General features: G+C 43.5%; 1 protein-coding gene across 1 annotated transcript in view; it reads left to right on the top strand.

Moving 5' to 3' along the window:
- The window catches only part of LOC134205832 (uncharacterized), a 51,445-nt gene extending 28,956 nt beyond the window's left edge, over window positions 1–22,489 (top strand). The window contains exons 2-4 of the mRNA XM_062681451.1: window positions 11,117–11,164; window positions 20,412–20,897; window positions 21,103–22,489. Coding sequence (XP_062537435.1) covers window positions 11,117–11,164; window positions 20,412–20,897; window positions 21,103–21,600 — 1,032 coding nt within the window. The 3' untranslated portion in view covers window positions 21,601–22,489. The remainder of the gene's footprint in view (window positions 1–11,116; window positions 11,165–20,411; window positions 20,898–21,102) is intronic.
- The last annotated feature ends 467 nt before the right edge of the window (window positions 22,490–22,956 follow it).

The raw sequence follows: 22,956 nt of genomic DNA, 5'->3' as shown, positions 1-22,956 counted from the left end.
GCCGTTTCAAAAAATCGAGCGTAACATTTGGTGTAGGCCGTTTCAAAGGCATGTTTTAATTATTATTTAGTTATTTTTTGATGATTTTGGGTTAATCGACCTCAACGAATGGTAGAAAATGAACTTCACTTATTTGTAGTGAATTCACAACCCAATTTGGGCTGCTGAACGCGATACAAATTCAATGTTTTTGGATTTTTTTCAAACCGATTTGAAAAGTTTGTTCAGCATCAGCAGTGTTGCGCATTCGGGGTTGCCGGTTGGTTTGTTTGTCCAGGGATCAGAATTCGCATCAAAGTAGCAACCAAAAGGCGTTTTCTTGGGGGCGGGGGGAGTCAATGTTCGTCAAACTGATTGACTGGTGTGTACATTGCATTGTGCAAACTCGTATCGCGAGAAATATTCGAAAACTCTTAACATATTCATAAGAAAAAAAGCAGATAGAAACATTTCTTAACGCCGCTTAATCATTTAGTGGACCTGGAAGCACTATCAAATGTGCATCAACAGTTTTTCGGACTACTGATTCACTTTTCCGGTCAATATTTTTTATTCTCTCAATCGACTCTGCGACGCATCCAAAGGTAATCCTCTCAAGGAACGAATATGTACTCTTTTTCTAAGATTTTATTCGAAAAGTAATGAGAAACCAACGCTAAATAACTAAATTAAGACAAAAACATGATTTTTTTTTATAATAAACATTTTATAAATAATTCTTATGATTGTATTTGTATATTGGTCATAATTTAAAGGTTTGATCAGTTTTCCGGCATTTGTTTATTTTGGCCTGTTCTTCAAATGGACAAAAATTGCCATGGTATCGAGACAATTTTTAGATGCATTTTTCAGTAGCCATCGTACATTTATAATAACAAAATTTTTATTTAACATGCATGTTTACTATAGCTGTACGATTGTTTAATACAGTTTGGTACAATATTGCACTAGAGCGTTATAAAAACTATCTTTTTTACCTATACATAGAAGCTGTAAAAATAGTTTTTAGTGAAATACAAACCCTCGAAATTTGCGAGATTTTTTGTAATCCAAATCATTTGAAACCACAGACTAAATCCTTTACTACATATCTGGAGACACAGCGGGTTTCAATATGCCAAAGAAATAAATACACAAAGATTTATTGCTATAAAATGCTAGGGCGATCGAAACATTTGTAAAAAAAACATTTATTTCAAAGTAACTGTAAATAATTTGTTGGCACTGGTTCCCTCGGAAACTACAGCCATGGATAACAGTTACAATAAACGTTTATCCGCTCAAGTTATGAAGAACAATATGAGGCAAGCTTTTCCATGAACTGCAGGAAAGTGCTGTGACGTTTTGTGTATAAGCAACTCCATGGTAGAAGTCCCAGAATAGCCCCAAAGCATATTCTGCTTTTAAACATCAGTACACAGTACTATTATTAGTATATAGATGTGGGAATGATTCTCCTGGCACCGTTTTGCACCCAATTTTTTTTAAATTATTTTTTTATATTCTTTAATAAAGTTGCATTCAATCTTCTGTATACTTTATACCAAGATCCTATAAACCAAAGTGCAAACCACATTCGTAGTGGAAAATGCCGGAGCAGTTACAGTTCATGCAGAATAGTGAGTGTTTGCTCGTACCAATATGTTCAGACCTCACTGTAGATTTGATTATCTTTGTATGAAGAATTTTGTATTAATTATCCGCACTGTACTGACGTCTGGACGAAACCGTAACCATGACGTCTGGACGTATAAGTGCTTGTCCGTTGTTATATTTGTAATTAATTATTGTGATTTGCGAATAAATGTTTAAAATTTCGAGTGTCTGGCAGAACGCAACACTGGAAAACACGTTTCTGTCCACCGTCGGAAAACGAACGGGCGGGATGAATTCCCGTTGTAACATTCTCAAAAACTTTTGTCGTCGAGGACAACAGCTGGGACAATTATTGCTGGAAGATGGCGTCGGCGGAGTCGAGCTGCTATCTAGTGAATATTCCGAATGATTAATCGCAATCAGACCGATGGAGTGGACCAGGGAATCAATATTCGAGCAACGCCAAACAATATACTCTTTGTCATCAACAGAGTTTGTTACTGACAAACGCACCTAGCGACAAACCTTTATCAGAAATTGAACACAATATGACAAGAATCATTTGCCTTGCTTGCTCTGATATTTCCGAAAATACGCCGCTAATTTTGTAATCATTGTTCGATTCTCGAATATTTCCATAAAAGCAGAAACTATGATAGCATAAAACCGAAATTAGCTCGAGAAATAGTGTAAAATAACGGAATGAAAAGTTAGCAACAAGATTGTCTTCTTTTTTGTTGCTGACAAAATTTTTCGGATCTTTGTCATTATTATCTCCGACAAAAACAAAGCTTTGTCGTTGGTTCTCTTTTGTCGCTTGTTTCGCAGGCGCATTCCAAAAAAAATTGATTCCCTGGAGTGGACCAAATGATGCAGGAATATTACATCTAATTAGCGTAATGTGACCAGTAGGGCAGTTCAAATTTCAAAAATGTTCGGAAATTCCAACTCCCATTTGTCTATTAGCATCATTTTGATAATATAGGAGTCCTGGCAAAATTTCAGGCAATTCGGTGGCCATTTATATTATATATACTTACTTGATACTTGATGGGCTACAGCTCTTCGATGAACCTACGCCGAATGGAGTATCCTTCTCCACTGGACTCGATCCTGGGCCAATCGCTTCCAGTCGCCCTGAACATTGAGTGCCCTCAGGTCCTCTTCAACTGCAAAAAGCCATCGTGTATGCGGCCTTCCACGAAGCCTGCGGCCTCTTCCGGGTTCTCTACTAAATATTATCTTCGCTTGACGTTCTTCCGGCATACGAACAACGTGACCAGCCCACCGTAGTCAGCCGTGTTGTATAAGCTTAATAATATCCAGCCCTTTATACACCTGGTACAATTCGTGATTCATGCGACGCCGCCAGATACCGTTCTCCTGTTTACCGCCGAGTATTGTTCGCAGCACCTTACGCTCAAACACTCCGAGAGCTCTCCGATCAGCCTCCTTTAACGTCCATGTCTCATGGCCGTATAAAGCCACCGGAAGAATCAGAGTAGTATACAGCGCGAGTTTTGTTTTCGTTTGCAGACTACGGGACTTAAGCTGGTTACGAAGTCCGTAATAAGCCCTATTTGCAGCTGCAATACGCCTTTTCACCTCGCGGGTAACATCATTATCGCACGTCACTAATGTTCCAAGATACACAAATTCTTCTACCACTTCAAATTTTTCACCATCCAGCACTATTTCGCTACCACCACCACTAATGAACCCACGTTGATTGCCAGCGACCATGTACTTCGTTTTGCTGGTATTGATCGTGAGTCCAATCCTCGCTGTCTCCCTCTTAAAAGGCGCAAAAGCCTCTTCCACGGCACGGCGATCAATTCCGATAATATCGATATCGTCCGCAAATCCCAGGAGCATATGCGATTTTGTGATAATGGTACCGCTTCTTTGCACACCAGCTCTCCTAATCGCTTCCTCGAGCGCTATATTGAACAGTAGGTTCGAGAGTGCAACACTCTGCTTTAATCCATCTAAGGTAACAAATGACGTCGATATTTCATCCGCAACCCTTACACTTGATTCCGATCCGTCCAACGTTATACGAATCAGCCGTATCAGTTTCGCCGGAAAACCATGTTCAAGCATAATTTGCCATAATTCATTCCGTTTCACTGAATCGTACGCCGCCTTGAAATCAATAAACAGATGATGTGTGTGCAAGTTGTACTCCCGGAATTTATCAAGGATTTGTCTCAGGGTAAACATTTCATCCATCGTTGATCGGCCCTCACGAAAACCTGCTTGGTATTCGCCGACGAAGGACTCTTCAAGCGGTCTCAATCTGTTGAACAGAATACGGGACATAATTTTGTACGCCGAATTAAGGAGGGTTATTCCTCGGTAATTGGCGCACTCCAGTCTGTGCCCTTTCTTAAAGAGAGGGCAAATGAGGCCGTCCAACCAGTTAGCAGGTATTTCCTCGTCTTCCCATATTTTCGGCATAATATGGTGCAGAAATTCATAAAGCTGCTCACTGCCATGTTCGAGAAGTTCAGCCGGGAGCTGGTCCTTCCCCGCAGCCTTATTGTTTTTCAGCTCTTTGACAGCTTTTTTAACCTCATCTAGTGTAGGTGACTCCACAGCTTGTCCATCGTCGCTAATATTTATTCTGTTCACCGATGCACCGTCACTTCCTCCATTCAACAAAGTCTCGAAGTGTTGCTTCCCCCTGTCAGCCACTTCAGTTTTATCTGTCAGCAAATTCCCTTGTTGGTCGTTGCACATGACGGGAGATGGCGCTGTCTTTCTCCGCACGCCATTGACAGACTCATAAAACCTCCGCATATCGTTCTGCTCCATTTTTTTTCTGCGCCTCACTAATAACTTGTTCTTCGTACTCTTTTTTCTTCCTGCGGTGGGTTCGTTTTTCGGCTGCTCTTGCTTCCTTGTCTCTATTCGATCGGGTACCTGACACCAACATCCGGCTTCTGGCAACGTTCTTCTCGTCTGTCACTCTCTGACACTCCACATCAAACCAACCCGTCCTGGGTCGCCTCTGTGCAGTGCCTACCACTTCTCGTGCTGTTGTGCTCAACGCTCCATGGATCGACTCCCATAGATCGTTGATGTTGTCGCTAACGTTGATTGCACTTATCCGTTCGTCGAGCTTTTGGCGGTAATCAGCCGATACTCCTTCCGCCGACAATCGCTGGATATTGTAACGCATCGTTCGCTGTGATCTTTCGTTCGATACAGTTGACAACCGTGATCGAATTTTACTGACAACGATGTAGTGATCAGAGTCAATGTTCGGACCTCTGAATGTCCGCACATCGATAACATCCGAGAAATGGCGCCCATCCACCAGAACATGGTCTATCTGGTTGCAAGTTTCACCATTTGGGTGTCTCCAGGTGTGCTTTCGGATGATCTTTCGTGCAAAGTATACCAATTTCGTGCAAAAGTACCAATTAATTGTTATGGAAGTTCGACTTGGTTTACGGGCGGGGGAATGTTCGCTCGTACCAATATGTTCATACCTCACTGTAGATTTTATTATCTTTGTATGAAGAGTTTTGTATTAATTATCCGTACTGTACGGACGTCTGGATGAAACCAAAAGTGTAAGTGCTTGTCCGTTGTTAGAGGACCTCCACGTGAGTCATCATCGCTATTCTCATTAAAGCGCTATTTTAGGATAGCGCCCCATCTTCCCACAGGTGGTTTTTGTTTTGGGTATGACGACTTCGTAAACATGTTGAGTTCTCACCGGGCGTTGCTAAAAGTCATCTTCTTCTTCAATGGCTCTACATTTCAACTGGAACTTGGGTAGTGGCTGAACTTAGTATTCTAATAGCATTTCATCAGTTATTAATTTGAAGCTTTTCTGTGCCCGCCATTGCATACGTATGTATTTTGTGTGACAACTATGCCCAAGGAGCCTACTGGAAAACATCCTTGACCGAATCGGGAATAAAACGCCCCATCTCCGGAGGGCAATTCTACGCATTTGATCGCAAGGCTAGCTGGAGACCCGTCGTAGTAAATATTTTCACCGCTATTCCTTCTGGACTTCCTTCCTCCTGAAAATTTCCTTCGGGGATTTATACTTGCAGTCGAAGAAATTCCTCCTGAAATTTCCATCAGTTTTCCCACAGGAATCTTTTGTTAAAATCCAGCAGGAATGCTTCCACAGTTTTTTTTTTCTCTTGAGGATGTCTCGAAAGAATCGGAACAACATCCGAAAGAGTCCGGAGAGTTTTCAAATGAAACCACAAAAAAATATAGGGCTAAAACTATTCTGGGAGAACTGCTAAAGATTCTTAAAAGAACACAAAGATTGCTGGGAACTCCCGGAGAAATCTTCCTGGGAGCCAAGATGAATTTCCAAAACAAATAATTTTTAAATGAACGACAGAAAAGATAAACTTGTGGGAGCTTTTATGGAGGAACTACTTGAAGAGCATACTGAACAATTACTAAAAGAACCTTCTGATGCATTCCTGGAAGACCGTCCCTTGGAATAACTATAATAACAAGTAGAATTTTCTTTCACGAAAAATCCATGAATGTTTCGGGCTCTACACTGAGGAAAATGGAGGTATGATTTCCAATCAAACGCCTTTGCCACATCAAATTTGCCACAAGGAATCGGTATGAATTTCAATATGTTGCCTTATGAATGATGATTTTCATTTAAAAAAAGTAAAGTATGGCAGACTGGGTTCGAACCATGAACGTCGAGGTCGGGAGGCCGGTATGTAGACCACACGCCCATCAACGCTTGAATACTCCAGAAGGTAACTGCGTATAAGAAGCACAGTTGTTAGAATAATCGCTCGAAGATTCATAAGGCGCCAGTTCCAATTCCGCTATTTAAGAGATTCAGGTGCGAGTTGCTATACCTATCTATCTATCTATCTCTATCTCTATATATATAAAACTTAATGTGTGTGTGTTTGTATGTATGTTTGTATGTATGTTCCAGCATAACTTCTGAACCCATTGACCGATTTCAACTAAATTTGGAACACACATTCTTCATCTTAAGGAGACGACGATAGCGGGGTTAGGCATGCTCTTTGGGAAAGGGGGAGGGTGTGGGGGAGGTGTATTGCTTAGTTATCGATCAACTCAGAGTAACTTCTGAACCACTTGGCCGATTTCAACCAAATTTGGAATACAAATTCGTTATCTTAAGGAGACGACTATATGGAGGATGCTCTTTGGAAAAGTGGGAGAGTGCGAGGGGAGGGGTATTGCTTAGTTATCGATCAACTCAGTGTAAGTCTTGAACCCTATGACTGATGTGAACCAAATTTGTATCAAATATTTTCTCTCCTAAGGAAGCTATGTGGGTAGGTCATTTTAAAAGAGGGATGGTGGGTGAGAGGGATATTGTTTAGTTATCGAGCAGTTCAGCATAACATCTGAACCCATTTACCGATGTTCACCAAATTTAGAACCCATATTCTCTGTCTAAAGAAGACTATATCAGACTATATCAGGGTAGGAGTATCATAGCTGAATGAAACAGAGGATATATTTATTAAACTAACAGTTTAGCATACCTTTTTATCGCAGAGGTCAATTCAATCCAAATTGTTAGCACGTATCTCTACCCAAATAAAGCTGTTATAGAGAGGCTAGGAGGAATGCAAGAGGTTATTGGGGCTGGGTATTGTTTAGATAACGACTTAATTTAAAGTCCCTCTTATTTAGTTCATCCGATGTTCTTTGACATTGTACAATGCTCCGAAAATAAATTGCCCGAGCTCCTTAAAATTGGCAAATCCTCGGTAATAACAATTTCCCGGTAATAACATTTCCCCAAAAATGACTTTAATTAAAATGATAAATCACGAAAATAATACTTCTCGATACACATATCCCAGAATATGACATTTCCCTGAAAATTACATATCCCTGAATGAAGCAGGTCATCAACATAACACTATTTGACCAAAATTCATTCGACATGAAGGGCATTTGGGATAATTATGAACAGCATCAGAAAAATCTTGCATAGAAAGCAAGCATTTGCTGGGTATAAAACAATGATTATTGTTACCCTTCTTCGAAATAATGGTTTGCCCAGTGAAAAGCAATGATTAATGTGATTGCTTCTTCAAAAGTGGGCATTTGTCCGGAATAAGGCAATGGAGGGTGTGATCCCTTCTTTAAAAATATGCGTTCGCCCAGAATAAGGCATGGATGTTTTTCCCATGGGGGTAATATGCGGTGCATCGCGCCTCCTCTGCATGTAGTATGAAGCGAATGTAAATAAACAATCCCACATTTTTTTCGTTAGTCAGCAGTAGTGTAGGTTAACCAATATCCTACAAGATTCCAGTTCGAAAAATGTTACACTTGCCAAGCGGGGTGGCCCAGGTTAGACCGCCTTTCCCAAGCGGCGAGGCCCGGATAATACATCTTATGTAGGCTTGATTTGTTCGTGGATGACAGGCTTACTCCCCCCCCCTGGTTTTTCCTTCTTTAGAAATAGACGTTTGCCCGGAATAAGGCTATTCAAACTCACCATCCCTTCCCACCATCCCTTCGCTAATGCACGAAAACGGATTTCCGGATAAACTGATACGGTTGATCAAGGCGACGATGGATCGGGTGATGTGCGTAGTTCGAGTTTCAGGGGCATTCTCGAGTCCCTTCGAAACCCGTAGAGGGTTACGGCAAGGTGATGGTCTTTCGTGTCTGCTATTCAACATCGCTTTGGAGGGAGTAATACGAAGGGCAGGGATTGACACGATTACGATTACGATGGTACGATTTTCACGAAGTCCGTCCAGTTATTTGGTTTCGCCGACGACATTGATATCATGGCACGTAACTTTGAGAGGATGGAGGAAGCCTACATCAGACTGAAAAGCGAAGCTAAACGGATTGGACTAGTCATCAACACGTCGAAGACGAAGTACATGATAGGAAGAGGCTCAAGAGAGGTCAATGTGAGCCACCCACCACGAGTTTGTATCGGTGGTGACGAAATCGAGGTGGTTGAAGAATTCGTGTACTTGGGCTCATTGGTGACCGCCGATAACGATACCAGCAGAGAAATTCAGAGACGCATAGTGGCTGGAAATCGTACGTGCTTTGGACTCCGCAAGACGCTTCGATCGAATAGAGTTCGCCGCCGAACCAAACTGGCTATCTACAAAACGCTTATAAGACCGGTAGTTCTCTACGGACACGAGACCTGGACGATGCTCGTGGAGGACCAACGCGCACTGGGAGTTTTCGAAAGGAAAGTGTTGCGTACCATCTATGGTGGGTTGCAGATGGCGGACGGTACGTGGAGGAGGCGAATGAACCACGAGTTGCATCAGCTGTTGGGAGAACCATCCATCGTTCACACAGCTAAAATCGGAAGACTGCGGTGGGCCGGGCACGTAGCCAGAATGTCGGACAGTAATCCGGTGAAAATGGTTCTCGACAACGATCCGACGGGAACAAGAAGACGAGGTGCACAGCGGGCAAGGTGGATCGATCAGGTGGAGGACGACTTGCGGACCCTCCACAGACTGCGTGGTTGGCGAAGTGCAGCCATGAACCGAGCTGAATGGAGAAGTCTTTTATGTGCAGCACAGGCCACTCCGGCCTTAGTCTGATGATAAATAAATAAATAAATCCCTTCTTCAAAATCAATCAATGTTTCCAAAAGTCTTCTTTTAATCAAATAGTGAAGTATCAATAAGTAAACACAATTATCCTGTTGACCAATTGGATTTATCATTTTCCGATTGTAAAAAAATCCGCGAACCAAACTGGCAATTCCGAGCAAGGCCGGGTACATAAAGCTAGTACTAAATAATATCAAAATATCCAATCATTTTGTATAAGTTGTAGTGCAATACTGCCGCTAACCGCAAGTCGAGCACATCTGTATATGGGCCTCCATATACAGATGTGCTCGGCTTGCGGTTAGCAGCAGTATAGCTCCGTTATTAGTAAGATTCAAACAACGAGCTGTGATGTAGAGTTGTAGATAAACCTTTGCACTAGAAGTCCACCATACCACCCATTCTGAAATTTAGCCTCTGGAATGGGTTATTGACAAACTACTACCTAAATGATCGAACGCAGATTACTAAATGATCGATAACATCCTTGAAAACCGCTGTCAGATAGTGCTGTGAATGCTGTTAATACTGCAAATAAAAAGGAATTGCTTGAATTCTATTTCTCCAGTAAACGTCTTGGAAGAGTAAGTGACACGCAGAGTTCGAGATGTAATCGCAAACAGGGTTTTTAGTACCAAGGTTGAAAGTGGTAGAAAAGATGATGCTCGGTTGGAAAAAATTAAAACGGTTTGATTTTGGTTTGAGTTGTCGGGGGGCATTTGTAGTGAAGTTGCACAAACCCCCATATATTTTTTGATGGTTGGTGCTCAAGTTGGCGCTTCGGTCGTTCGTGTGTGATATTGTTGGTCGAATAAATTGATTGTTCGTGTCGCTGTTGGTGAAACTTCATGGATGTTTGAATAAACGAGAGGTGGAGTCAATGTTGGTCAAACTACTTGACCGTGTGTACGTTCCATTATGATTGTTGAACATTTAAGATGCATCTTTCCTCTATTTTTTGCAATTCAATTCGATTCGGAGGGAGATGGTCTTATTTTTGTTTATTTATACAAAGCTTAGTTATTCACGTACATAATGCGAGGAAAACAGTTTCTAAATATTTAAAATTTAATTATAGGAAATTCAATATTTTGCTTGTCTGTCTATTGTCTCTGCACTTTTCTCGTCCTAAATTATTGATTCTTTTCAACGATCGAGTGTCATATTGACCATTATTGATTTGGACGCAATCATTCTTGTGTTCTGTTCAATCTATCAGTGTAATACTGCATTCTAAAATAAAAAACACACTACCCTCGCTTAGTCATCTAGTTACAACACTGCCCCCCATCGGAAGTGTACAACAACATTTGCCCGACGAGTACCATCACCACACCACCCCTGAAGGAAAGGAAAAGAAAGCGAACCAATGCGATGACGCTGCTAGAGGTTAATCCGTTTCGTTTACCTTCCGAACCTTTCTCGACGCGATTATTGGTACGGACCAGGTGCCGCGCCATCTTCGCCACGCTGGCTGGCTGGCTGAAGAGTTTTTATGCGGTGGCACGTTTCGGAATTTGGCCTCATCCGATGCGAACTGAAATGCTCGAGCGCTGGCACGTTTCTCCTTTTCCCAAAAAAAAAGAAGAGAATTCTGGAGAACTGTGCGAATGGGGAATCAATCACATTCGAGAAGCTGCACGCATTCAAAATCGGATCGGTCGGATGTTGACGACGAGACGATGACGATGACAGCGTTTTGATCGCTGCGTCGCGCGGTACGTGAGGGGAATCGAAATGGGCGCACGTGAATACGTGCGGGAGCATTTTTTTCGTAGGACATGGGAGGACATAGGATAGGGATGCGTCGCTAGACGTTATTAGCTGAGTAATAATGTTTAATAATAGTATTTTTAATGTCTAAACCATCAAAATATGATAAACATAAAACTAACTTTCACTTCTCTGTTCTGTTTTGCTTTCAGCGTTCCATTAAGGACATTCTCTGCACCCAGCAACGCGAATGCGCTATGGTAAGTTATATTTCCGTTCTAGTTAGTGTGCCTTCCCATACTTCCCTCCGAAATGGCCAGTCACCCGTCAGCTCCTTAGAAGCTACCCGGAAAGAATCATTTGTTCTTTTACAACCCGCAACGTGCTTGGTCCCACCGCACCGGGACACACAGCACACGGTCCATTCCTTCGGGTTTAATTGAAACCGTGACAGTTATACGGGCCCTATAACCTCGATTACTTCCGGAACATCGACTTGCAATCGATGCCGGTGGAAAAGGCAACGATTATTGGACGGTGATAAGTGACCGCGCCACTTGCGGTTTGAACCCCCGCCGGGCAGCAGAGCGGTCAAACTATTTACCCACACAGCCGGACTGGCAGCGACGAGAAGACGTCTTTCGATGATCTCGGTGTGGGAGGGAAAACCCGAGACCGGAAATTGGTGTGTTTTTACAATTTTCCTCTCCACCGAGACGAGGTGCTGAACCTGCTTCCCGTGTAGGATCGAAGAAAAGTGTCGTCGTCTGCACATCCAAACGCTCTGGACCAGAGGGAAGCAATTAAGTGTGTTAGTTTTCCTTCCGGTGTGTGCCGTCGACGGCGACGTTGTCGCCATCACTGCAGTGCTGGACCGAAGGAGGACCGAAATAAGAGGGATGACAGTCGACGCGCAAACAGCTTCAGGTCGTATATTTTAGTGCTCTTAATGGCGACACGCATCGAAGGCTGCCGCCGGCAACCGGCGGCGGTTGTTGGTGCCACTGTCGTGAGAGCGTTCCAGTTCATTTAAGCTTCTCGTGTGCCCGGGTACGCCCTCTTTTGAGTGTGTTTTTTTTTTTTGGTACGCTGACAATGAGGGGCATATCAAATGAAACTTTTTTTTATTGTACATTCGTTTGACGTAATCATGACATGTTGGGTTCTTTTCCGATACGGGCGGCAGGTAATGTTTTTCTGTCCAGATATGGATCAGAAGGAACAGAATTTGAGCCATAAATTTTATGAAGCTCAGTTAAGTTAGAATAAGGTTTCAGATGTCTAGCAGCATTCAGATTTACGATGGATTGTTAGTAGTCTAGAAAATTGATGGCGACATTTGGATTTGTGTTTTTTAAAGGAATGATTTTCATTCAACATTCAAATGCAATAGAATCGACTGACTCCATATGATTATAATAATTGGTTTCAAGCCTTCATGATCTATAAATTGATATTTCAGCTCACCAGAATTTCAGTTCATGAGTAATTTGCTCTTCAATTCCTTCACAACGTCTGCATGATTTTTTTTTTCCAGGGAGCTCCACAGAAGACTTCAGGATTTTTCAGTAAATATTTGGGGATGTGTATAGAATGATTTTTCTTGGAACTGAACTCTGCCATTAAATAATTTTATTCGCTCAATCCATTTTCACGCTCATCTTTCTAAAAGAGCACTTTTTTACCCTTCGTTTTTGGTACAACATCAGAACTCTCCTGATTGGTTAACATTACAGCACTTTGATATCGATTTTATAATTGAGGGGTCAAACAATGTGAGTGCTTTGGGAAAGCTGACATTCAATAAGACAAGAAACCGACTGAGACAATAAAATTGATAAAAAAAATATGTGAATGTCAATTCTATCAAGCCTTCCTCCATTCGAAATCCTCAACGGATTCCATTCGGAATCCTCAACGGATTCCATTCGGAATCCTCAACGGATTCCATTTGGAATCCTCAACGGATTCCATTCCGAATCCTCAACGAATTCCATTCCGAATCCTCAACGAATTCCATTCGGAATCCTCAACGGATTCCATTCGGAATCCACAACGGATTCCATTCGGAATCCTCAACGGATTCCATTCGGAATCCTCAACGGATTCCATTCGGAAACCTCAACGGATTCCATTTGGAATTTTCAACGGATTCCATTCGGAATCCTCAACGGATTCCATTCGGAATCCTCAACGGATTCTATTCAGAGTCCTCAACGGATTCCAATCAGAATCCTCAACGGATTCCATTCGGAATCCTCAACGGATTCCATTTTGAATCCTTAACGGATTCCATTTGGAATCCTTAACGAATTCCATTCGGAATCCTTAACGGATTCTATTCGGAATCCTCGATGGATTCCATTCAGAATCCTCAACGGATTCCATTCGGAATTCTCAACAGATTTCATTCAAAATTCTCCACGGATTCCATTCGAAATTCTCCACGGATTCTGTTTGGAATTCTCGATGGATTCCGTTTGGAATCCTGGATGGATTCCGTTTGGAATCCTGGATGGATTCCGTTTGGAATCCTGGATGGATTCCGTTTGGAATCCTGGATGGATTCCGTTTGGAATCCTGGATGGATTCCGTTTGGAATCCTGGATGGATTCCGCTTGGAATCCTCAACGAATTCCGTCTGGAATCCTCAACGGATTCCGTTTGGAATCCTCAACGGATTCCGTTTGGAATCCTCAACGGATTCCGTTTGGAATCCTCAACGGATTCCGTTTGGAATCCTCAACGGATTCCGTTTGGAATCCTCAACGGATTCCGTTTGGAATCCTCAACGGATTCCGTTTGGAATCCTCAACGGATTCCGTTTGGAATCCTCAACGGATTCCGTTTGGAATCCTCAACGGATTCCGTTTGGAATCCTCAACGGATTCCGTTTGGAATCCTAAACGGATTCCATTGGAAATCTTAACGGATTCCGTTCGGAATCCCTAACGGATTCCGCTTGGAATCCTTAACGGAATCCGTTTGGAATCCTTAACGGATTCCGTTTGGAATCCTTAACGGATTCCGTTTGGAATCCTTAACGGATTCCGTTTGGAATCCTTAACGGATTCCGTTTGGAATCCTTAACGGATTCCGTTTGGAATCCTTAACGGATTCCATTGGAAATCTTAACGGATTCCGTTCGGAATCCCTAACGGATTCCGCTTGGAATCCTTAACGGAATCCGTTTGGAATCCTTAACGGATTCCGTTTGGAATCCTTAACGGATTCCGTTTGAATCCTAACGGATTCCGTTTGGAATCATAACGGATTCCGTTTGGAATCCTTAACGGATACCGTTTGGAATCTTTAACGGATTCCGTTTGGAATCCTTAACGGATTCCGTTTGGAATCCTTAACGGATTCCGTTTGGAATAAATCCTTAACGGATTCCGTTTGGAATCTTTAACGGATTCCGTTTGGAATCCTTAACGGATTCCGTTTGGAATCTTAACGGATTCCGTTTGGAATCCTTTAACGGATTCCGTTTGTAATCCTCAACGGATTCCGTTTGGAATCCTTAACGGATTCCGTTTGGAATCCCTAACGGATTCCGTTTGGAATCCTTAACGGATTCCGTTTGGAATCCTTAACGGATTCCGTTTGGAATCCTTAACGGATTCCGTTTGAACCTTAACGATTCCGCCTTCAAACCTTAACGATCAACGATTCAGTCGAACCTTAACGGATTCCGTTTGGAATCCTTAACGGATTCCGTTTGGAATCCTTAACGGATTCCGTTTGGAATCCTTAACGGATTCCGTTTGGAATCCTTAACGGATTCCGTTTGGAATCCTTAACGGATTCCGTTTGGAATCCTTAACGGATTCCGTCAACTTTAACGGATTCCGCTCGGGGAACCTTAACGGATTCGTTTGAATCCTTAACGATTCCGTTTGGAATCCTTAACGGATTCCGTTTGGAATCCTTAACGGATTCCGTTTGGAATCCTTAACGGATTCCGTTTGGAATCTTAACGGATTCCGTTTGGAATCCTTAACGGATTCCGTTTGGAATCTTAACGGATTCCGTTTGGAATCCTTAACGGATTCCGTTTGGAATCCTTAACGGATTCCGTTTGAATCCTTAACGGATTCCGTTTGGAATCCTTAACGGATTCCGTTTGGAATCTTAACGGATTCCGTTTGGAACCTTAACGGATTCCGTTTGGAATCCTTAACGGATTCCGTTTGGAATCCTTAACGGATTCCGTTTGGGAACTTTGAACGGGATCCTGCTTCGAAATCCTTAACCAAGCTCCCGTGCTCGGGAACTTAACGGATCTCCGCTTGAGTCCTCAACGGAATTCCGTTTAACTTTAACGGATTCCGTTTGGAATCCTTAACGGATTCCGTTTGGAATCCTTAACGGATTCCGTTTGGAATCCTTAACGGATTCCGTTTGGAATCCTTAACGGATTCCGTTTGGAATCCTTAACGGATTCCGTTTGGAATCCTTAACGGATTCCGTTTGGAATCCTTAACGGATTCCGTTTGGAATGCTTAACGGATTCCGTTTGGAATCCTTAACGGATTCCGTTTGGAATCCTTAACGGATTCCGTTTGGAATCCTTAACGGATTCCGTTTGGAATCCTTAACGGATTCCGTTTGGAATCCTTAACGGATTCCGTTTGGAATCCTTAACGGATTCCGTTTGGAATCCTTAACGGATTCCGTTTGGAATCCTTAACGGATTCCCTTTGGAATCCTCAACGGATTCCGTTTGGAATCCTCAACGGATTCCGTTTGAAATCCTCAACGGATTGCATTTGGAATTCTCAACGGATTCCATTAGGAATCCTCAATGGACTCCGTTTGAAATCCTTAACGGATTCCGTTCGGATTCCTTAACGGATTCCGTTCGGAATCCTCAACGGATTCCCTTCAGAATCCTCAACGGATTCCGTTCGGAATCCTCAACCGATTCCGCTTGGAAGCCTCAACGGATTCCGTTCAAAATCCTCAACGGATTTTGTTCGGATACCTCAACGGATTCCATTCGTAATCATCAACGGATTACGCTTAGAATCCTCAATGAACTCCGCTTTAATCCTCAATGTAATCCGCTTGGAATCCTTAATGAATTCCGCTTGGAATTCTAAACGGATTTTTTTAGGAATACTCAAAGGATTCCGTTTGGAATCCTCAACGAATTCCGTTTGGGACCCTCAACGGATTCCTTTTGGAATCCTCAACGGATTCCGTTTGGAATCCTCCACGGATTCCGTTTGGAATCCTCCACGGATTCCGTTTGGAATCCTCAACGGATTCCGTTTGGAATCCTCCACGGATTCCGTTCGAAATCCGCAAAGGATTCCGTTCGGAATGCTCAACAGATTTCGTTCGGATTCCATTTCGAATCCTCTACGGATTCTGTTTGGAATCCTTTACGTATTCCGTTTGGAATCCTCATCGGATTCCGTTCGAAATCCTCAACGGATTCCGTTCTGAGTCCTCAAAAGGCTTCGTTCGGAACTCTCAACGGATTCCATACGAAATTCTCAACGGATTCCATTCGGAATCCTCTAACGGATTCCATTCGGAATCCTCTAACGGATTCCATTCGGAATCCTCTAACGGATTCCATTCGGAATCCTCTAACGGATTCCATTCGGAATCCTCTAACGTATTCCATTCGGAATGCTCAATGGATTCCATTTGGAATCCTCAACGGATTTCGTTCGAAATCCTCAATTGATTTCATTCGGAATCCTCAACGGATTCCATTCGGAATTCTCAACAGATTTCATTCAAAATTCTCCACGGATTCCATTCGAAATTCTCCACGGATTCCGTTTAGAATCCTCGATGGATTTCGTTTGGAATCCTCGATGGATTCCGTTTGAAATCATCAACGGATTCCGTTTGGAATCCTCAACGGATTCCGTTTGGAATCCTCAACGGATTCCGTTTGGAATCCTCAACGGATTCCGTTTGGAATCCTCAACGGACTCCGTTTGGAATCCTCAACGGATTCCGTTTGGAGTCCTCAACGGATTTCGTTTGGAATTCTCAACGGATTCTGTTTGGAATCCTCAACGGATTCTGTTTGGAATCCTCAGCGGATCACGTTCCAAATTCTCATCAGATTTCGTTCGGAATCCGCAACGGATTCCGTTTGGAAACCTCAACGGATTCCATTCAAAATCCTCAACGGATTCCATTCAAAATCCTCAACGGATTCCATTCGGAATTCTCAACGGATTCCATTCGGAATCCTCAACGGATTCCATTCGAAATTCTCGATGGATTCCGTTTGGAATCCTCAACGGATTCCGTTTGGAATCCTCAACGGATTCCGTTTGGAATCCTCAACGGATTCCGTTTGGAATCCTCAACGGATTCCGTTTGGAATCCTCAACGGATTTCGTTTGGAATCCTCAACGGATTCGGATTTCGTTCGGAATCCTAAAAAGGATTCCGTTCCAAATTCTCATCAGATTTTGTTCGGAATCCGCAACGGATTCCGTTCGGAAACCTCAGCGGATTCCGTTTGGAAACCTCAACGGATTGCACTCGGAATCCTCAACGGATTCCACTCGGAATCCTCGAAGGATTCCACTCGGAATCCTCGAAGGATTCCACTCGGAATCCTCGAAGGATTCCACTCGGAATCCTCGAAGGATGCCACTGAATCCTCGAAGGATTCCACTGGAATCCTCGAAGGATTCCACTCAGAATCCTCGAAGGATTCCACTCGGAATCCTCGAAGGATTCCACTCGGAATCCTCGAAGGATTCCACTCGGAATCCTCGAAGGATTCCACTCGGAATCCTCGAAGGATTCCATTCGGAATCCTCAACGGATTCCACTCAGAATCCTCAACAGATTCCACACGGAATCCTGAACGGATTCCACTCGGAATCCTCAACGGATTCCACTCGGAATCCTCAACGGATTCCACTCGGAATCCTCAACGGATTCCACTCGGAATCCTCAACGGATTCCACTCGGAATCCTCAACGGATTCCACTCGGAATCCTCAACTGATTTCACTCGGAATCCTCAACGGATTCCACTAGGAATCCTCAACGGATTCCACTCGGAATCCTCAACGGATTCCATTCGGAATTCTCAACAGATTCCATTCGGAATCCTCAACGGATTCCATTCGAAATTCTCGATGGATTCCGTTTGGAATCCTCAACGGATTCCGTTTGGAATCCTCAACGGATTCCGTTTGGAATCCTCAAAGGATTCCGTTTGGAATCCTCAACGGATTCCGTTTGGAATCCTCAACGGATTCCGTTTGGAATCCTCAACGGATTTCGTTTGGAATCCTCAACGGATTCGGATTTCGTTCGGAATCCTAAAAAGGATTCTGTTCCAAATTCTCATCAGATTTTGTTCGGAATCCGCAACGGATTCCGTTCGGAAACCTCAGCGGATTCCGTTTGGAAACCTCAACGGATTGCACTCGGAATCCTCAACGGATTCCACTCGGAATCCTCGAAGGATTCCACTCGGAATCCTCGAAGGATTCCACTCGGAATCCTCGAAGGATACCACTCGGAATCCTCGAAGGATGCCACTCGGAATCCTCGAAGGATTCCACTCGGAATCCTCGAAGGATTCCACTCGGAATCCTCGAAGGATTCCACTCGGAATCCTCGAAGGATTCCACTCGGAATCCTCGAAGGATTCCACTCGGAATCCTCGAAGGATTCCACTCGGAATCCTCGAAGGATTCCACTCGGAATCCTCGAAGGATTCCACTCGGAATCCTCGAAGGATTCCACTCGGAATCCTCGAAGGATTCCACTCGGAATCCTCGAAGGATTCCATTCGGAATCCTCAACGGATTCCACTCAGAATCCTCAACGGATTCCACACGGAATCCTCAACGGATTCCACTCGGAATCCTCAACTGATTCCACTCGGAATCCTCAACGGATTCCACTCGGAATCCTCAACGGAATCCATTCGAAATCCTCGAAGGATTCCACTCGGAATCTCCAACGGATTTCACTCGGAATTGGAATCCATTCGGAATCCTCAACGGATTCCATTCGGAATTCTCAACGGATTCCATTCGGAATCTTCAACGGATTCCATTCGGAATCCTCAACTCAGACTTAGAATATCAACGTCAGAATCTTTGAATGACATTTTCAGATCCAAAAGCTTTGAATGAATGTCTCAGGATCGGAGCCTCAGAACCCGTTTAACAGAAAAAAATTTCTTAGAGACAGGATTCGAAATTTTGAGTCCAATAATCAGAACAGAATCCTTGATGAAGATTCACACAATCCGAATCTCGATATCAGAATGTCTTTTGTAAAGGCCAATTCATAAATTGCTTCGAGAAAGCCGTTTTTTAAATCACGTTCAACAGCAATCATAACATCAGATCAACACTGACCCATTTTCAAATATAGCACTACGTGTTACATGTGCTTCATTAGATATCACGCTCAACCCACTTCGCTTCTTCCAAAAGGGAATGTCGGTGGAGATGGCGTCAGCAGCAACCGTTGACATGCCCTCCTATCTCCAAGCTGCCGCTTTCTCAACCTTTTTTTTCCTTCTTTTCTACGTTTCATGGAATTTAGAGTGCACCTGCTACGCGCCCTGCTTATCTAAAAAAACAACATGCTCGTAATTTACGGCCGTATAGTGCACCCTCTCTGCACGGGTTCATCCGTGGTCCAGCCGACGCAACCGATCCCGAGGTTCGAAACTGGATTTTAATTTTGGTAGCCAATAAACAAATCTTCTGCGCACCGAAACCGAGATGCCGCGCGCTGCCGCCGCCGTCCACCGCGGACACAAAGTGGAGGGATTGATAATTTATTAGACGAATGTCTCCGCAGGGCTTAGCCCGGAGGAATTTCCCTCCTCTCGATCTGTTTTAAAACAAACGACGACTGCGTGGCGTGCAGTGGTCCGAATGTTATGAAAATTTCGAATTCCGGATCGAATATTCGAACGGCGATATTGACATTGACTTCGAACATTGGCAATGAATTTCGTTTACCTGAGATGTGTCTAACAAATCGATCAGAATGATTTCAAATTAATTTCAGAACTCAACGATGGGTTTGTCTATCGATCTCAAATTTTGTACAACTCAGAGTTATTGCATGACACAGGACAGATTTTAAACCGAGGTCTCGGATGTCCAAGAACCAATTCTCTCATCATCCTCAAGCATGTTTTGATCACAATTTTGCTCGAAAGTCCACCACTGCGTCACGCGCTACCTTAGGTCGATGTCATAAAAATAAATGAGACCGGGCGGGACCGAGAGGCTGGAACCGAAACACACCGCCGAAGGGAAGAAGCCGAAATGGATAAAAATAACGTCTTGCCGTTTGCCAGATAAGGAAACGACAACGACGATGATGATTCTTGAGAATGTTTCGTTTTCTAGCGCTTGCCATGTTTTGCCCTTCCCCGTTTATGACTGGTCATTTCGGAGAAAATAGTCTCCATTCGCCCCCTCTTGTTCCTTCCACCCCCTCATTCCATCAGAAGTTCTCTAACCGGTCCTTCTTTCTAGAGTGCTGGGACGTGTGCAACCGCAACCACCAGATCCGCAAGGAGAACGAACTAGCCCACCGGCTTCTGCTCAGCCTGAGCCGGATGATCCGCAACGAGTCCGTAGTGACGGCCGACATCGAGTGGACCACGCCGGAGGAACTGTTGGAGCACCAGCCGCATCCGGGCGTTCCGTCACCGCTGGCAGCCAGCGAAAACGTGGAACGGCTCAGTCGGATTGCGCGGGATGGCGGCCCGAACGGGACCTCCCCATCGTCGGTGTCGAAGATCATTCAGGCCCTCAGTCAGGCCTCGTCGCTGATGGGACCGGAATCAAAAACGGTTACCAGCAGCACCGGCAGTGCGGAACAGAGCTTCCACCAGTGTCTGGTGTCGTGGGAGATTTCCGGCGGGGGCTTGACCGGCAATCTGCTGACCGAAACCGCCAAAGTTGAACTCTCCCTGTGGCCAAACACCAAGTACCATGTGCACGTGACCTGTCGAAATAAGGTAAGTTGAATTGTTTTGTTTTTTTAAATTTTTGTTCGCAGTACATAAAACATGTTGAATTTTCATATGGATCGTCACACTTCACTTAACCCTCTAAACGTTGCGTAATTTTTGGATTCAATTAAATGGAATTGTACGAACTCCTGTTATGACAAGTACTTTATTATGTTTCCCTAATCATGATTTTTGTTTCTCCCATTACTAGGAATCCGATCAACTGATACGTTCGGCACCGCTCCTGATCGACACCAGCGAAGCTCTAGTGGTCAGCCTCCATGGCACAACAACCACCACCAGTACAACTACTACCACCACCACGACCACCACCAGCACGACGCCCCGCCCACTGGCGATCAACTCGGTGATCGAGGAAATTGAAGTGGTCCAGAAGGCAACCGCATTCGACAGCGCTACCGATGACGTCGTCGCCGAAGCGGACAGCTACAGCGCCGGCGGCCGTAGCTACCAAACCAAATCCCGGTCGAACCCATCGGGTCACAACCTCTGGCCGATCTACAGTGCCGCCGTTGATTTGCCGGAGAACTCCAAGGAGGTGCTGATCCTCGGAGTGTTCGTCGCGATATTGGCGTTCGTGCTGATCGTGCTGACGGTCGTCATTCTCGCCCGGCGGAAGCACGACCAAATCGACGATCGGGAACTGCTGATCGAGAGCGAAATTCTGCCGAAGATTTTGCACGTTTGATAGGGCGACCAGTCGGATGGCGCCAGTGATGACGAAAACGTCGACGAAGTCAGCGGGTGTTTTCTGTAAATAGCTGTTTTTATTAGGCTTCTTTCTTCACCTTTTTCAATGCTCCTACTTAGAAACGAAAAAAAAATCTTAGAATGGGAAAGCTTCTCTCTAATTTAAAACCCATTTTACTATCCCTATTCTACTTAGGTACGGTCTAAATTATTGATTTTATCGATTCCGATAATTTCTGGATTAGGTTATCCGCTCGGGCACAAATTTATTGGCGAGACAAAATCATCTGAAACTAATTGATTATATTATCGCGCTCGGAACAACATGAATCAAACGAAAACAAAATATAATCCAAATAGGAAGTAGCAGTCACATTGGCATCCGAAAACAAACGGTGAAAAAAATACTAAAACTAATCGCAGAAATTAAAGAATGATACTAGTCCTTTTTGTTTGCTTTGGGAACGAGTGAAAGCGGTGCGACGGGAATGCTATTCAAAGAAGCTGGTTTAGGAATGGAATGAAGTGCTGTGATGTGAAAAAAAAAACTGACAGGGATAATAAGAGGTCAGGCGAGCGCAAGAGAAAAGAGAACGAAAAGATGTCGAGTCTTTATTAACTAGAAGTAAATGTGTTTGTATAGTTAGAGCAGATAGAAAAAGAGAAAAAATAAAGAATCGAGGAAGAGTGGAGGGAAGTTTTATCAATGTTACTAGGAGAATCAAGAAAAAAAAAGAAACTGGAGGCAAAGTTGAATGAAAAGTGTAAAATAGGAAAACAAAATATAAATAAAAACTAAAACCAATCATCCTTGTGTACATTGTGTAAAAAGACTGAAAATAATGTAAAATGAATAAACTTCGAAACAATGAATAATACTTAAACAATAGTTTGTATTCATTTTGGCTTGAAAGAAATTCCTCTTAAAATGGTAAGTCTAGGGCCACAGAGAAACAGACGTCTCACTCTGTACATGTTCCATTGTTCATCTTTTAAACGGTGAGTTCTTTCTTTTATAGGTGGTCGGCTACCGACTACCGGCTACCGATGGCGCTTCCATTGGATTTGGATAGGATTGGATTTGGATTGGATTAGGATTTGGATTGGATTTGGATTTGGATTTGGATTGGATTTGGATTTGGATATGGATTTGGATTGGATTTGGATTGGAGTTGGATTGGATTTGGATTGGATTTGGATTTGGGTTGGATTTGGATTTGGATTGGAGTTGGGTTAGATTTAGATTGGATTTGAATTTGCATTTGAATTGGATTTGGATTGGATTTGGATTGGATTTGGATTGGATTTGGATTGGATTTGGATTGGATTTGGATTGGATTTGGATTGGATTTGG

The sequence above is a fragment of the Armigeres subalbatus genome, chromosome 1 (assembly GCF_024139115.2).
Source record: "Armigeres subalbatus isolate Guangzhou_Male chromosome 1, GZ_Asu_2, whole genome shotgun sequence".
Taxonomy (NCBI): Eukaryota; Metazoa; Arthropoda; class Insecta; order Diptera; family Culicidae; genus Armigeres; species Armigeres subalbatus.
Note: the sequence above shows the minus strand (reverse complement) of the source record. Positions and strands in the feature narration are given on the sequence as shown.